Consider the following 15,541-nt stretch of genomic DNA (forward strand, 5'->3'; position numbering starts at 1 on the left):
GTATGTGAGAAGTTGTGTGTGTGTGTGTGTGTGTGTGTGTGTGTGTGTGTGTATAAAGAGATAAGACACAACTGGTGTTTCCAATAAAATCCTAGGAGGAGACAAATTGAAATATTTCTTCATCTCTGTTTTTATTTAACTCAAAATAGCTAACAATGAAACATTTAAAAAATATCTCCCAACACTTGAGCATTCAGTTATTTTCGGTTCATGACACTTGATTATTTAGTCCTTGCGTGTTTCCAGCATGAAGTCACATAGCTATCATAAATGTATCTCTAAAAGTCTGCAGCAGGCTTGAAACATATATATATATATATATGTGTGTGTGTGTGTGTGTGTGTATATATATGTATATATATATGTGTGTGTATGTGTGTGTGTATATATATATGTATATATATATGTATATATATATGTATATATGTGTGTATACACACACACACACACACACACACACACACACATATATGTATCCTAACCAAAAACCATGATTCAGTTATTGGTCTTGAATCCAAATATTTTTCTCCCACAAAGCAGCTTAGTAAAATTAATAACCATAAATAGGCTAGCTAGGAGTTTTCCATGAAATGCCTGAATAGAGCACATACATTGTTTGCATATATGTTTTTATCCTCGTACTCCTCAAAATACGAACTTGTGTGAGATGTAGAGTGGTGTTAGATGATACACACATTTAACTTACATAAATTCCATAGAGGAGGTAACAAGGAAACGATAAGGAAAATAACAATTAATCCGGCGGCAATTCTACTTATGTAATGAACGAGTAAACCTCGATGAGTGCTGAAGAACCGTGAGGAAATCAAAATGAGGCTTGTCACTCTGGTGTCTCCTCAGGCAAGTCAGTTCACATCTGTCTCTCAGAAAGCAAGCATCTTGCAGGGCTAAGTACGATTCTAGTGTGGAAAGGTATGTGGTTTTATACAACAGTGTCTTAAACAAACACCAACTCCCATTGGTCTTCAATAGAAGAAACGGTCATTTCTTCCAACATTGGCAGAAAACCTGGATGTGTTGGATGTACAGGGTTCATTGATGGTGCCTTTCTGAAGGGCAGTCGAGGATGATCTCGATGTTCCATTTTATTTTAGGTACTGACCCCAGAAGCGAATTCCTAGGTAAGATGCAACCCTACTGCAATGTAAATAGAAATGACATGGTTTTTTTAAAATGCCCTAACATTGACAGCGAAATATAATTTCCAGTTTAGTTCCATTCTCACATTTAGCACAGCATGTTTCTGTGATACTCTCCCGGTGCGGGCACTTCAGAATACACGTATCGCTGACGGAGAAAATCTCACGATGAAAAGATTAGTGTGTCACGAAATCTGAACAACAACGACAAAAAGTTACCGAAGTAGATGAGTCTCTGTATGTTTCAGGATAAGATGTTCAATTAGCAAGTGGTGCAACGAAAGCAGAGAGCACCTTCGTTTTGTTATGCTCGGTGCTCACAGGGACATTCTACAACCTTCTCACCAGGTTCGAAATTGGCAGCTACCTTCTCCTTCTCAAATGCTCGGCCCTAACCTCAGCACCGCCCGGGGTTCAGTTTCTATTTTTAAAAGCACCATTCTAATGGAAATGTCCCTGCCCTGAATTAAGCTGGGACTGTGAATTTTACCACTAGCTAGAGCTGTTATGTCATAGAGTTTAGGTTAATTTGGTAGGTATTGATTTCCGTGAGACCTGCTTCAGCTCCTTCCAGCCATGTAGGATTTCTACCTGGGCTGCAGATGAGGGTAAAATATCCCATGGAGAACTCCTTCAATAACCACATTTGGAAAATCTGAAAAACAAAAGGAACACAGCTTTTCTTAAGCACATCAGTGAAATACGAAATACAATTGCGTTTGGTAGAATTACAGAGGTGAGGCCCACGGTAACTTAGGGATCCGCATCACCTTGTTTAGGATGCGTTATCTGTCACGGTGCCTTGGCCTAAAGCCACTTTAGTGCAGGGCCAGGCGCTGCAGGAATGCACGGCCAGATTTGTAGCTTATTGATTTAAGGGATGTTCTAATGGTTAATGCTGCTAGGCCCCAGCTCTTTATCTGAATGTTTTCTCACAAGGAAGATGGATTACACTGGCAATTCAATTTCTAACAAAATCTCAATATACTTGAAGGAATTCCAAGATTTCTACAGGGAATACTCGGCTGCAGTTTTTCCATTGTGGTTTACAGGAGCGTTTAGTCCAAGTTGTCTCGAGGATGATCGTGCTGTTACGTGAGCTTCCAAGGAGCAGTAACATTGGGGGGCCGTCTTCGTAGCTTAAAAGGGCACATTTCCGACAAAAACCATCTTGTCAAACTTGAAAAACCAGCCACGTTTTTAGAGGAGATACAAAGGAAACCCAGAGGTGTATGGATGTGGAGCCACGAGCCAGTGATCGGAGCAGGGAGAATACGAATGGTAAGCTGCACAGGGGGACCTATCCATCACACGGCTCAGAGGTTCAATTTCTAAACTTCAAGCTGCACATGATTATACCCAGGATCTATGCTAAGCCACCCACTTTAAATAATACAGTTATTATGTGAGGAAATTAGCTGGTCCAATACTTTAAGACAAAAACTTTATGACAAGCACTGTTCACGTAGTAATCCAACCTCTAGAGAGTTCCTACTCTGTAAAAGCACTCGCAAGGCAGGGCAGAAATGTTCTCGGAGGAGTGGACTAGGCAGAGGAGCTAGCCATGTGGCACGTCTGTGGCAGGAGGGACCCTGGAAGGATCAAAGACTGAAATGGGGGCCAGGGTGGAAAAGGGAATGAGGGATGCCTGGGTGGCTCAGTCGGTTAAGCAGGTTAAGCGTCTGACTCCTGATTTCCACTCAGGTCATGATCTCATGGTTTGTGGGTTCGAGCCTCACATTGTGCTGCTCACTGCTGTCAACACAGAGCCTGCTTCGGATCCTCTGTCCCCCTCCCTCCCTCACGCTGTCTCTCTCTTTCCCTCTCTCTCTCAAAAATAAATAATCCTTAAAAAAGAAACAAAAAAGAAGAAAAGGGAATGAGGGAGAGGCCTGGGGGCAGGAAGGCCAACTCAAGCACAGGAACTGTGGCTTCATCTGAAAAGCAACGGGAAGCTCCTGAAGGAATTTAAGCAGAGGGAGAAGGAAATGAATTGTGTTTTGCAAAGATGACCCTGGCTGCCATTCAGAGTAGACAGGAACACGCTCAAAGAGGTGACGAGTTCCACATGACAAGCGAGGGACTTCATAATAGTACCTACCTGATAGGCTGTTGTAGAAACTGGTGGGAGAAACAAAGCACTTGAACCCGACCTGGGCACACGATGAAGTACCAGCTACCATCAGTACCAAGCGCTGTCTAATTACCGGGGATCTAAGTAAATAGCAGTCCCTGCCCATGCCACAGAACTTTTACGCTAGTCAGGGAGGCAAGCAAATGAATACACAGACAAAATAGGTTTTAAGAATATCTCCAAGGGGTGCCTGGGTGGCTCAGTCGGTTAAGCATTCGGCTCTTGATCTTGGCTCAGGTCATGATCTCATGGTTTGTGAGATCTAGCCCTGCGTCTGGCTCTGTGCTGACAGAGTACAGCCTGCTTGGGATTCTCGCTCTCTCTTTCTGTTCCTCCCCTGCTTGTGCTCTCTTTCTCTCAAAATAAATAAACTAAGTTAAAAAAAATGTCTCCAGTACATGAGCATTCATTCAATCACCTTTAGGCGATGACACTTGATGTCTTATTGTTTGCTCTTATCCAACATGAAGTTAACATAATTTTCCATAAAACATATCTTTCATAATCTGCAACAGAACTTAAGCCTATATATGTTGATCTCAATCAGAAACCATGATTTTGCTAAGTGCATTTTAGTTCTAAAAGTTTTTCTCCCTCACAGAGGTATACTGAAACCAAGAGCCATAAATGGAAATATTGATCAATTTTCTTAAAAATTTTTTTAAAAATTCTTTATTTTTGAGAGAGACAGAGAAACAGAATACAAGTGGGGAAGAAACAGAGAGAGGAAGACCCAGAATCTGAAGCAGGCTCCAGGTTCTGAGCTGTCAGCACAGAGCCTGATGCAGGGCTCGAACTCATGGACCGTGAGATCATGACCTGAGCCAAAGTAAGATGCTTAACAGACTGAGCCACGTAGGCGCCCCATAATGATCAATTTTTAATTAGATGCCCAAACAGCATATATGAACGTGCATTGTTAGCATATAGGCATTTATCCTTTACCACCCAAAATATAAAAGTCTATTTGAAGGTTAGTGATTTACATCATCAGCATATTTAGTATGGATTTAATAAGCTCGGCAAAAAGGACAATACCATGAATTACTCAGAGAAATTCTGCACCACCTGGACAGGTCCAGCAGTGGCTTAAAGGCAAAGGGGGGAAAATGAAACAGGGCACGGGGCTTGAGGGCAACAGGACGGGAAGGTGAGGAAAGACCTCTGTGAGTAAGTGCCGTGTGAATGAGGTGCAGCAGCCAGCTGTCCTCACAGGTGCCAGGGTGCACACCTTGTCTGGGTGAAGAGCATTCCCAGCAGAGGGAACAGCACAGGTCAAGGTGCTGTATTTACTGTCCAGCGAGTGCTGAGCATTTGCTAGATGCTGGAGATTAGCAGGTAAACACGACAGAGAAAAAGAAGGGAACAAAGTATGCGATCACTACTATAAAGGAAGCAAACGGGCAGGACGCTAATCAAAGCGAATGGAATACTGGGGTTTTTTTTATTAAAAAAATTTTAGGGGTGCCTGGGTGGCGCAGTCGGTTAAGCGTCCGACTTCAGCCAGGTCACGATCTCGCAGTCCGTGAGTTCGAGCCCCGCGTCAGGCTCTGGGCTGATGGCTCAGAGCCTGGAGCCTGTTTCCGATTCTGTGTCTCCCTCTCTCTCTGCCCCTCCCCCGTTCATGCTCTGTCTCTCTCTGTCCCAAAAATAAATCAAAAACGTTGAAAAAAAAAAAATCAAAAAATTTTAGTATTTATTTTGAGAGAGAGAGAGAGAGAGAGAGAGAGAGAGAGAGAGAGAGCGCGCGCATGAGCATGAGCAGGGGAAGGGCAGAGAGAGAGGGAGACACAGATCTGAAGCAGGCTCCAGGCTCCGAGCTGTCAGCACAGAGCCCGATGCAAGGCTCGAACTCACAAACCGTGAGATCATGAGTTGAGCCAAAGTCGGACGCTTAACTGACTGAGTCACCCAGGGGCCCCTAATGTGTATTTTTTAAACACAGAAGCAAATGCTAGAGAAAGGTGATTAAGTATTCCTCACTGAAAAGGATTTTATAGGAAAAATACTATGAGACTATACTCTTATATAGCAAAGGAAGCTCCCTCTGATCAGGGTGTTAAGAATGGACCCTCGCCAGAGCCGGGCTGTGTCCTGCCAGCCTTCTTTGAACTGACAGCTAAGTCAGGGATCTCAGTGCATGGACTGTGGCTACACAACGGTCCTTTCTCTCTTGCTGGTGATAAGGTTTTATTGTCAGAATGTAGGAATGGTTTCAACAGATAATTTATCTACTGCTGTTTAGCTGCCATGCTATTTAGTTACTCTCAGAAACAAAGGCTGAAAATTCACTCTGTGCACAGAGCACACAAGAAGAAATCAGGCACCAGGGGTCTGCCCATCAACTATGGAGACTGGGCAAGTCAGGGACCTCCTTGAGCCCCGATTCTCTCATTAACCAGTGATGATACCTGCCCTGCCTAGTTCATAAGGCTGTTAAAAAAATGCAATGAGATAATGTCTGAGAATGTACTCACAAAGAGCTGGACAAGGGAACATTTTGAGAGGGACTCTGAATAATTTAAATTTCTTGGCACAAAGAAAGGACCCAACTAAAATATTGATTATATTTATGCTTAAATTAATTCATTATATTTAAGTATATATCTTCTAAAAATATACATTCCATCACCTAAGATGCCATAACTGAAATGGAAGTAGAAATACACATGTGATATACGCAGACAGCTTTTGGGAAAAAGCATTTAAATAAAAAAGAACCAGAGCCTTGGAATCAAACCTCAGCATCTGGATAAAAACATGCAGAGACCCAAATAACATCATCAAAAAAAAAAAAAAAAAAAAAAAAGAAAAGACGGTAAATACCTTTCCTCCTTATTACTCTAATTCAAAATCGCCTGGTAAAGTAGAAAGAAAAATTACATTTCTTGCCGAAAGCCCTGCCCCAATTAAAATTCTGAATGTCTCTTACACCAAGAGCACTGTTTTATTGGCAGATTATTAAGCCCTGGACCAATGTCACTCTGTTAGACCTGTATTAAAAACGTGGTTTATGTGGTGCAGGGTCAGATCAGTAAAGAGCTGTTAGCAGATGACAGGTTTGATTACCGCTGGCTGCAGGCAAGACGTATGGATCCCTGAGGAACAGTAGCACCGGCTGGTGGGACAGTTTGCTGGAAAGGTCAAGAACAGGCATGTCAGCATCAGGGGACGACGGTAAACAGAAAACACTACAAACTAGCTTTGAGGGGATCAAACTGCTGTGTGGGGACATCTCAAGGTTTATGTATCTAACCGTGTGGGTGAAGGATAGCAAGCCGAGTTACAGGGAATAAACAAGCCGGGCGCTCACCTTCTAAACATTTCTTTGTGGAATCTGAAGCAGATCTACAATCTATACGATAAATCACTGCTGAAAAGCGTCGCTGTCGTCTTTTTTAATCTCATAGCACAATTATTGATAAAAGAGTATTCTTATTACTTGCACAAAACAATGCAGGGCTCCTATGGCTTCTCTCCTGGATATAACTGTTTACTTCTCTAACTTTCTATCAAATATTTATAATCTGAAAATCAATTTGCTAACAAACGTTTTCAAGAAGATCATGACTTGATACCCTTACACCATGGTTAACTAAACATTTCACAAAACCACAGTCCTATTCCTGGTTTTATGTAAGTCTTGACTGGCCAGTATTAGTTCTTACCTTGATTCTTCAGATTCTGTCTCATCAAACGATCTAAAAAATTTTTTAAAAGAGGAGAAAAAAGACCATATAAATTGGGTGACTGTTTACACCAACCAAGGAAAAAAAAACCAGCCAGCAATCCTAGAGCTCCGAAATGGGAAACATTTTGAAAAGAAAGGGGTTTTCCCAGAGTCACAGCATGACTGACGCCTCCTTCTAAGGAATTTTATGAGCTAAGGAATCTTATGAGCACGATATTCTCGAATGTCAATTTTCCCGACGATCACTTAAAAACCTGATGGTTTTACTTTCAGACTTGTATAAGGGAGAAACGATTTCACTCTGTCATTTCCCACATTTCTTCTTAAAAACATCCCTCTATAAACCCCCACCTCATAGCAAGTACACGCAAGTCAGAACAGGGCACACTGACAACGCCTGCTATTTGGTGAGCAGTGTGTGTGTAATTCTCGCTCTGGGGTGAGTGGAAGGTGGCCCTGAGCAAACACTGCCAGTGAGGGGTCTAGTGTCTGCAGCGTCTCGCCCCGCGGACGGCTGGGGTTTAACACGACTTTGGGTGTGGTCAGCTGGAATCTTGTAGTTCGAATGAATACAACCCTTTCCTCCGCTTGGGCTCCCAGAGACTTTGTGATGATGTGTTTCTCCGTAATGGATTTAATTGGTCAGGGGTGTTGCTAACTGCTTTCGGCAACAAGCTTCACGCACGTCAGGGGCCCGGAGCTGGGTGAGGAGCTTGTCTCAGAGTTAATTCTGCAGAAGAACACCTTCCCAAGTGCTGAGGGTATCCAATGTTTGGTTCCTTGGAAGACAAAGACGGGGGTCTGCAGCCCCTCAGGAAAAGGTTCTGCGAGAGAGGCAGCAGGGCAGCAGAGAGAGTTCACACAGGAAGGCCTGGGCTCTACCAACTACAAGGTGAGAGATTGTGGGAAAGATGCTTAATTCTGTGCCTTGGTTTACTCCACTCTACAATAAGGCAGTTGGGTAAAATCATCTTAAGGTCCTTCTCAGCTTTATGATTATGTGACTGTATGTGTATGGGGATATAGACCTAGCTGAAGTATCCACAAATAAATATATGAGTCTCTCAACAGGCTATCTAGATTCATAACTCCTGTCTTGTAACATCACTCCATGAAGCAGCAGAACTTAAAAAGTCAATTCCTTAAGTCTAAAGCTGAGTTACTAAGCCTTGGTCATTTGGCCACAATATAGTGATGAGGGCTGATGAGGAATTCCTTTGACTACAGGCAGGGGGCGTGTGAGTGCTGTCCCGGCAGAGAGAAGGGGTGTGGCCAGGCTGGCCCTTTCCAGTACCAGTGGGGTTATTGGTTAGGCCAACAAGTGACTGCAGAGTAGTTTCAAATACATGTCCAATGGGTGAACAACAATCCTTACCCACAACTCTCTGCCTTTGGTAGAGAGGGCAAGTGTCGCACATTTAGGAAATCAAGGAACAGCTTGGGGAGCTCTTCATTTTCTAAAATGACAGCCTGCAAAAGTAGAAAACAGAACGGAGAAAGTAAAATTTGCTAGGCGATCTATCCAACGAACTACTTCCAAACATCATGAGCACCCATCTAAGTTCCTAGCAGTATCATTCTTCACACTCTGTATGGGGAGTGGTCCCCATCTTACCCACTAAAAATTCAGGAGCCATGCATGCTCTTCAGTGCCAGCAAATAGTCCATTTCATCTATTCTCTCACCCAGTGGCATTTACGGAACATCTACTGCATGTCAGGTGCTGACAAGGGCGCAAGTCAGTGGGCGACCAGGCAGATGTAGTTCTTGCCTTCATGGAGGTTCCAATCAGAGTATTTTAAAAACCTGGGTACATCAATAATATTGCTAAGATATGTACATCAAATTTTCCTTACTGAGTGATAAGGTGGTCTGGGCTGTGTGTGTGTCTACAAGAGATCGCTATTGTTTAGGAAATATTACACATGGCTTTGCTAACTGGAAGATTGAGACAAGATCCCTCAGCTCTCACCTCTTTGGGCATTAGGATTAAGTGACATTAATTGCTCTGTGGACAGCTCCACTTAAAGGGTAACAACTTTACCACTAAGTGTAAATCAGCATATATACTAAAAAAAAAAAAAAAAAATCTATACCGTTCTTCCATTTAGGGAACGCTGCTAAAGACGTGGCGTAATGGCAGAACCATGTCAGTTCTCGGCTATCCGAATTATGCAAGTGCAAGGAGAAATCTAATGGAGAACTAGAGAGTGCATTTTCATGGGTACCTATTTTTTACAAAGAGAACCATGGTGTGTGAACCGATTGCACATCTGCCCCTCCCTCCCGCACCTTTGTTTTTGTTTTCAAAGACCATGGAGAAAGCATCAAAGACTGTACAATAATCTCTGAAAGTAACAGAACTCTCTTCAAGGGTCCTTTTCATATTTTATCACGGTTCTCCTCCCCACACCCCAATAAGCATGTGTGGTTTACAGGACAGTGAGAAGTGATGGTCAAGTATCACTCACACGGCTGATCAGGTACAGCTGTGCAGCGTGATGCATAAGGCTCCAATGACAAAAAGGGCAAATGATGTATATTTAAAATACCTAGCTCAACATAATCTGTTGCTTTTAGTCATACTTTACGCACCGAGTGGTTGTATTTCTAGCACAGTTTGCAGATAGTTGCCCAGTTCAGGACATAGAAATGGAATGAACAATATAGGCTGACCCCTGCACTATGCTAGTGGCTCAACCTTCCTGCTGTTCAGTTGCTGGAGAAGACTCATCTGGAAAGCCAGCTCTGTTTTGGTCTCTTCCTATTCCTTACATAGCCGGCTATACCCACTGAGGCTTAAGGACAGTAAGCAAAGAAGCAGGAAAACAAAGCAATACACAAAATAGAAAAAAAAAATCCCTTTTCCAGGGGCATGCTTTCATTACTATTTCCACTGACCTTCACCTAAATTTTTATCTACTCGAGGAAATTTTGGGAGTGCCTCTAAGGTCATTATTTCAGTGCCTGGAACTCAAAGGCTGTAAAAATCATCATATATATGAAGCTCCCAGGAATGTTTGCCGTCAAGTTGCAGTGATTATTTCCTCGTTTCTAGATATCTGTTTAACAGGATGATACAATACCTATCTGAATAATAAAGCTTAATGTTGTAACAAATACAGAGCTGGTAACCCAGGCAATAGTTTTAATTATGTGTACAAGTGGTAGCTTTCAGATTAAAAAAAAATGGGGGGGGGGTAACACTCTTATCTCCACCCCCACCTTTTAAAATAAATTAAATCAATAACAAGTGTGGGACACTTTTAATGACCTGAACTACTTAATTTCCAGGATCTTTAGACATGCCATCCATCACCGCAGTATGGAGGAAGACATCTCTTGAGTGTTCAGGGGGTTAGTTTGGTTTTATTAATGCAAGATTTAGGGAATTTTAACAAGGTGAATTGTTTATTTGCCTTGACAGATTGGCTTACAATGCACTGGCTACATCTACAGCATGATCATTAATGACAAAAGACAGGCAAAAAGCTGTTTACACTGCAACACCAGGACAGGAATTAATCCTGCTCAGCCTCCCCAAACAGAGTAACTACAAAGAGATGATCACATTTTTTTTTAGGTAAGCTATATTTGCAAAAAAAGGAACATCGAAAACTCCAGAAATTTGTGAGCATTTTTGTTAACTGTTCACTGAAAATTCTCAAATAATATTTTTCATAAAAGTCACCAATGTGGATTTCAGGATTTACAGTTGTAAAGAAAGTAGCATTGGGGGAAGAGGGTGGGTCAGTTAAGCATTCAGTTACATGGTGGCAATACCTCCTAAACTCTGCTAAGGCTTGTAAGAAAATGATTAATGCTTAAATCCAAACAGAGGTAGAGTGTAAAATGGTAGAGTTTACCTAATGTAATATAATAAGTACAAGTGAAATGACTGTCATTAATTAGCACGAAGATGCACAATAGACATTACATGAGTTTCAACTAGATTGTTCAGTTCATAAACACACGATCTCACTCTCTGAGAACCCCAGCAGTGATGTGGGGCCTCATGACTGTTCATTTACAACTTTTTCTATGAGAAGCTTTCACTGAAGATCACTCCTTAAAACTGCACCCTGGAGCGTTCCACCTTCTTGGGACCTCTGTCAGGTCTAAATACCCAATTTTATTCAATAGGTAAATAAATACATATAAACCTATAATAAATAAAAAATATTCTATATAAATATAAATAAATATAAAATCACTATATAGAAGTTACATTTTAGATATCAAATTAAATTTCCCCATTGCTATAGCTTGCTTAGTATGATTTTTTATTAATTTTCAATGTTTAGTCATTTCCATTTCTTAGAGAGGCAGGATGGTGTGGTAGGACGTATGGAGCTTTAGGACAAGAACTGGGTTCCAACACCCCTTATTTTTCTACCTTATCAGCTTTATAAAATCCTGTGGCTACCTCAGAGGATTAGTGTGAGGATAAGATGATGTGATGTCCCCAAGAGTCTTTGGCACACCATGAGTCTTCGACAAAGGTTCATTGTTTCCTCAGAATGTCTTGTTATATCAATTCCCAACAACCTCTTTTATTGGTTTTAGAAGTTTGGATCACTGTCCATCTAGTGAGCCGGGGCTTCTTAACCCTCCATGATTCATGGATCCCTTTCAAAATTGGATCAAACCTGAGAATCTCGTTTGCTGAAAAACATGCATACATACATAACTGTGCTGACAGTGGCAGGGGGGTCACAGGCCCCTGACAGTCCAGCCAAGGACACCCGCTTTCAGTTCCCGAATGACAGTAACGCTGCTGGGCACACTCTTCATTTGGCTGGGAGCCTGCAGCACTCACTGTTGGGCCCGTGCTGTAGGCCAGCTCCCCAAAGGACACGCTGGCCCTCTTGTTCTAGTTTTCTGCCTCTTTGTCAATTGCAACCCCCACTGGGCTGTGTGCTGCCTTGCTATGAGAATTCATTAGTGCTTTTGGCTCTGGGCTGTGGTTGAAAATATTTATCTGGCAGTGGGGCTAACTTTCAGAAGGATTCTTTCTGGTGGTTCAAAATCTACAAGTGCATTGAATTTAGAAAGGAGTTCAGGGGCGCCTGGGTGGCTCAGTCGGTTAAGCGTCTGACTTCAGCTCAGGTCATGATCTCACAGTTCGTGGGTTCGAGCCCCGCGTCAGGCTCTGTGCTGACCCCTCAGAGCCTGGAGCCTGCTTCGGATTCTGTGTCTCCCTCTCTCTCTGCTTCTCCCCCTGCTCATGCTCTGTCTGTCTCTGTCTCTCAAAAATAAATAAACGTTAAAAATTAAAAAAAAAAAAATTAGAAACGAGTTCATACTCATGGCTTCTGTGTCTTTCATACGAAATTCTAGAATTTAGCAATCTGTAGTATTGGGGGTTCACAAGGTTAGCAAAACGTGGAGGAAAATATTGTTTAAACGCCATCACTGCTGGGTTAGGGTACAACCGAGGAGACATGAGTCCCGTACATGTGTTACAAGAGGAGCATTTTGAACTGGAGTGCAGTGATGGCCCCAGACCCAGTGCTACTTAATCGATTAACTGATCACTGTGATGGTAGAGGTCTGACACTGGATCCGAGTTTGGACAGATGGCTGGACAACTCATTTATGCAGCAGGACAACACAATTCAAAAATGAATATGGCAAGTTAGAGAAGAACTTGGAAATAAATCCCATTAAATTCCATTTTACAGGTGTAAGTAATGAGTCAAATACCCCAAGGGGCAGAATTCACACCACAGATGTAAGACAAAGAGTAGGTGCTTGTATACAAGTGCTGTTGTCTCGAGTGGTAGGTCAGCAAAAAGAGTTGCTTCCAGAACTTTTATAAAACGAGCTAAGCAACCAATCCTCTTGCTCCCCTTAATGCAATATTATCTAGCACCCCCAAAATGAGAAATAAGAATAAATTTAGAAAGGCCTAGAGGTGAGCAATGAACATGAAGAAAAGGCTCAAAATCATTTCCAAAAGAGGTCACCCAATAGCAGGTACCAAGCACAGAATGATGTGTTGCTGGGCCAAGGAGCGTGGTCCTTCGATGAACTGTTTTTGTTTTTTTAAAGGAAGGTGGAGATGTTCAAAGCTGCTGGAATGAGAAGAAAGCACTGTGCAAACCAGCTGAGAAGGTACCTGTCTACATCTAATTGAAACCTGTGCAATAAAACAAGCAAAAGTGGCCCATGTGGGGGAAGAGCCTGCTATGTTAAGAGCTTCCAAACAGCCTGGGCTCTGAATGTTTTTTAGTTGTGCTTTGATACACATGCAGATTGTAGAAGCTGCAGGATTAACAGAAGAACGCATTGAAGAAATGTGCACGTAATTCATCACGTAGGAGCCATGCAGACTAAAAACCAGGTTATTATTAAGAGGTACATGGGAAACGGGGTAAAATCAAGAAATGGAACAAGTGTGTGCTATACTATGTATGTAATGGAGGGCTGTTGCTGTATCCAACTCGGATACACATTAAAACTGGGAAATTGAGTGCAACTTGTAAGCAAAAAATAATAATTATTATTCTTTATACAGTGTTACTCGCTTTCAGGATAATAAATAAATGACTTTGCTTACAACAGGTTTCCTGCAGAAACCTCACTCTAAACGAATGGGTGCCAAAAACAAAAAACAAAACAAAAAAAACCCCAAACCAAAAACCTCATAGTCTACAAAAACATTTACAAAAAAATTGCCTGAATAGGGCAAAAAAACAACAGCATTGTTACCAGCATCCCCCACAAGCTCAATGTTTACTCCAGGAGAAATGTCTTTTTTATTGAAAAGGTGCAATTATCATCATGTAACACAAATCACAAAATCCCGATTTTTCTACCTTATCAGCTTTATAAAATCATGTTCCCAAAGGATACCATTGATTAGTTGCACATGTTCTTTCTGTGACATCCCAAATACTTAATTGTCAGTTATCTTTTCTTCTTCAGTAAGTAAAATGCAGTCACAAAATTACAGAGGGACCTGTTCTGCCTTAACCTTTGCTAGATGCCATCATGCAGTGGAAAACACTGGTAAAATATCACAGGATAACGCCATCCGACAAGGGAGACATATAAACACTGTAATGATTTCCCACGAGTTTCCATTTTAGAAAATTGTCACTAAGGCGAGCATAAACGGTGACACATCTCCACCGAGGACACGGCAAAATCGAACGCTGGCATTCTAGTTAGGTCCAAACCTACCCAGCAGCCAATTATAACAGGAACGGAACATCTTGTTGAAAACTTGGACAAGACCACTTTGCTAACCTTCCGAGATCGCTGCACAAAGCTGCACTGTTTTCACTGATTTGATCCTTTTATTCTCTCCTCAAAACATTAAAAAAAAAAAAAAATTTCTTCCCTATCGTCGGTCAAGGTTTGTTACAAACTGCAGGGAACCTCTCTTGTCACAACAGCCAGGATGCTGAACTAAGTCGGGAGGTTTTCAGGAGTCTTTAAAGCCCTGTTCCTCCTCCATCTGGTTTGGCTTGAAATGTCCGTTTGTTGGGGTGACAAAGTTCATGACAGGTTTTCCTCTCCTTGCCAGGAAAGATGCTTCATACCAGACCTGCCTCAGAGGTGCAGCTAAGAACAGAGAGGGAGAAAAATCAATGCCTCCTCACTGCAGTAAGCGGGCTGCAGTGTCACTGTCCTCTGGGACCGAAGCTACCAGTGCACAGAGCCTCTGCAGTCCTCAGGCTTCTGCTCACCTGCACCCCAGCAACTGCTCAGAATTTCAAAATTGAGTCCTAGTAAACTTATCAAAGGAATAAATACTTACTATTGTTTATATGTTTATGTATTTTTTTGAGAGACAGCGAGCAGAGGAGGGGCAGAGAGAGAGGAGGACAGGGGATCCCAAGCAGGTTCTGAGCTGACATCAGAGAGCCTAGGCCGATGCGGGGCTCGAGCCCACGAACCGCGAGATCATGACCTGAGCCGAAGTTTGATGCTCAACCGACTGAGCCACCCAGGCGCCCCTCAAAGGAACACTTTTAAAAAGTCAGATGACCACCTAAAAAAAAAAAAAAACAACCCAGATCTGTGTCTGAAGAGCCCAGTGTTGCCACGTATCCTTCATTTTGTGTGTGACACCATTCCCAACATGCACCTAACTCTGTGTCTGGAAAAAACTGCACTGTTCACAGAATTCAAAGAGACAAGTGCTATGGTTTCACAGGGCTTTACAGACTATCTTGGAAGAAATCTGAGGACCTTGAAAGCTGAATGCCACAAGAACCTATTTAAAATGGTAAAGAAAAAAAAAATGTGAAAAGAAATAATGTAATTTGGCTTACGAAAGATCTTAGAGAAGAAATACCATTTTATAGCTAAAAAGACCAAACTCATCGTGGAACAACAGAAACTGAAACACCAAGCATCTTCAGAGCTATTTTAATATAAAAATTTATGTGCTGTGTACTTCTGGAATATTCATCAAACACCTACTGGGTACAACCACTGACACAATGGTTGGCCAAACACACAGGGCGTACAGTCTAGTGGGGAAAATGAATGGTGTTCAAACAATCCCAGTACTAAGTGTAGGATTACAAACGGAAACAAGTA

At 42.1% G+C, this 15,541-nt stretch overlaps 1 protein-coding gene across 2 annotated transcripts in view; it reads right to left on the reverse strand.

Moving 5' to 3' along the window:
• Positions 1-436: 436 nt before the first annotated feature.
• The window catches only part of SNX24 (sorting nexin 24), a 158,986-nt gene continuing 143,881 nt past the window's right edge, over positions 437-15,541 (reverse strand). Inside the window, exons 3-6 of one of the 2 annotated variants that reach the window (XM_078451534.2) lie at positions 8,361-8,455; positions 6,963-6,995; positions 6,364-6,428; positions 437-1,815 (exon numbers count right to left, since the gene is read on the reverse strand). In XM_078451534.2, the coding sequence (XP_078307660.1) occupies positions 1,748-1,815; positions 6,364-6,428; positions 6,963-6,995; positions 8,361-8,455 (261 nt within the window). In that variant the 3' untranslated portion in view covers positions 437-1,747. The remainder of the gene's footprint in view (positions 1,816-6,363; positions 6,429-6,962; positions 6,996-8,360; positions 8,456-15,541) is intronic. The other variant, XM_060636270.3, reaches the window with a different exon arrangement.

This window comes from Panthera onca, chromosome A1, assembly GCF_046562875.1.
Source record: "Panthera onca isolate mPanOnc1 chromosome A1, mPanOnc1 haplotype 2, whole genome shotgun sequence".
Taxonomy (NCBI): Eukaryota; Metazoa; Chordata; class Mammalia; order Carnivora; family Felidae; genus Panthera; species Panthera onca.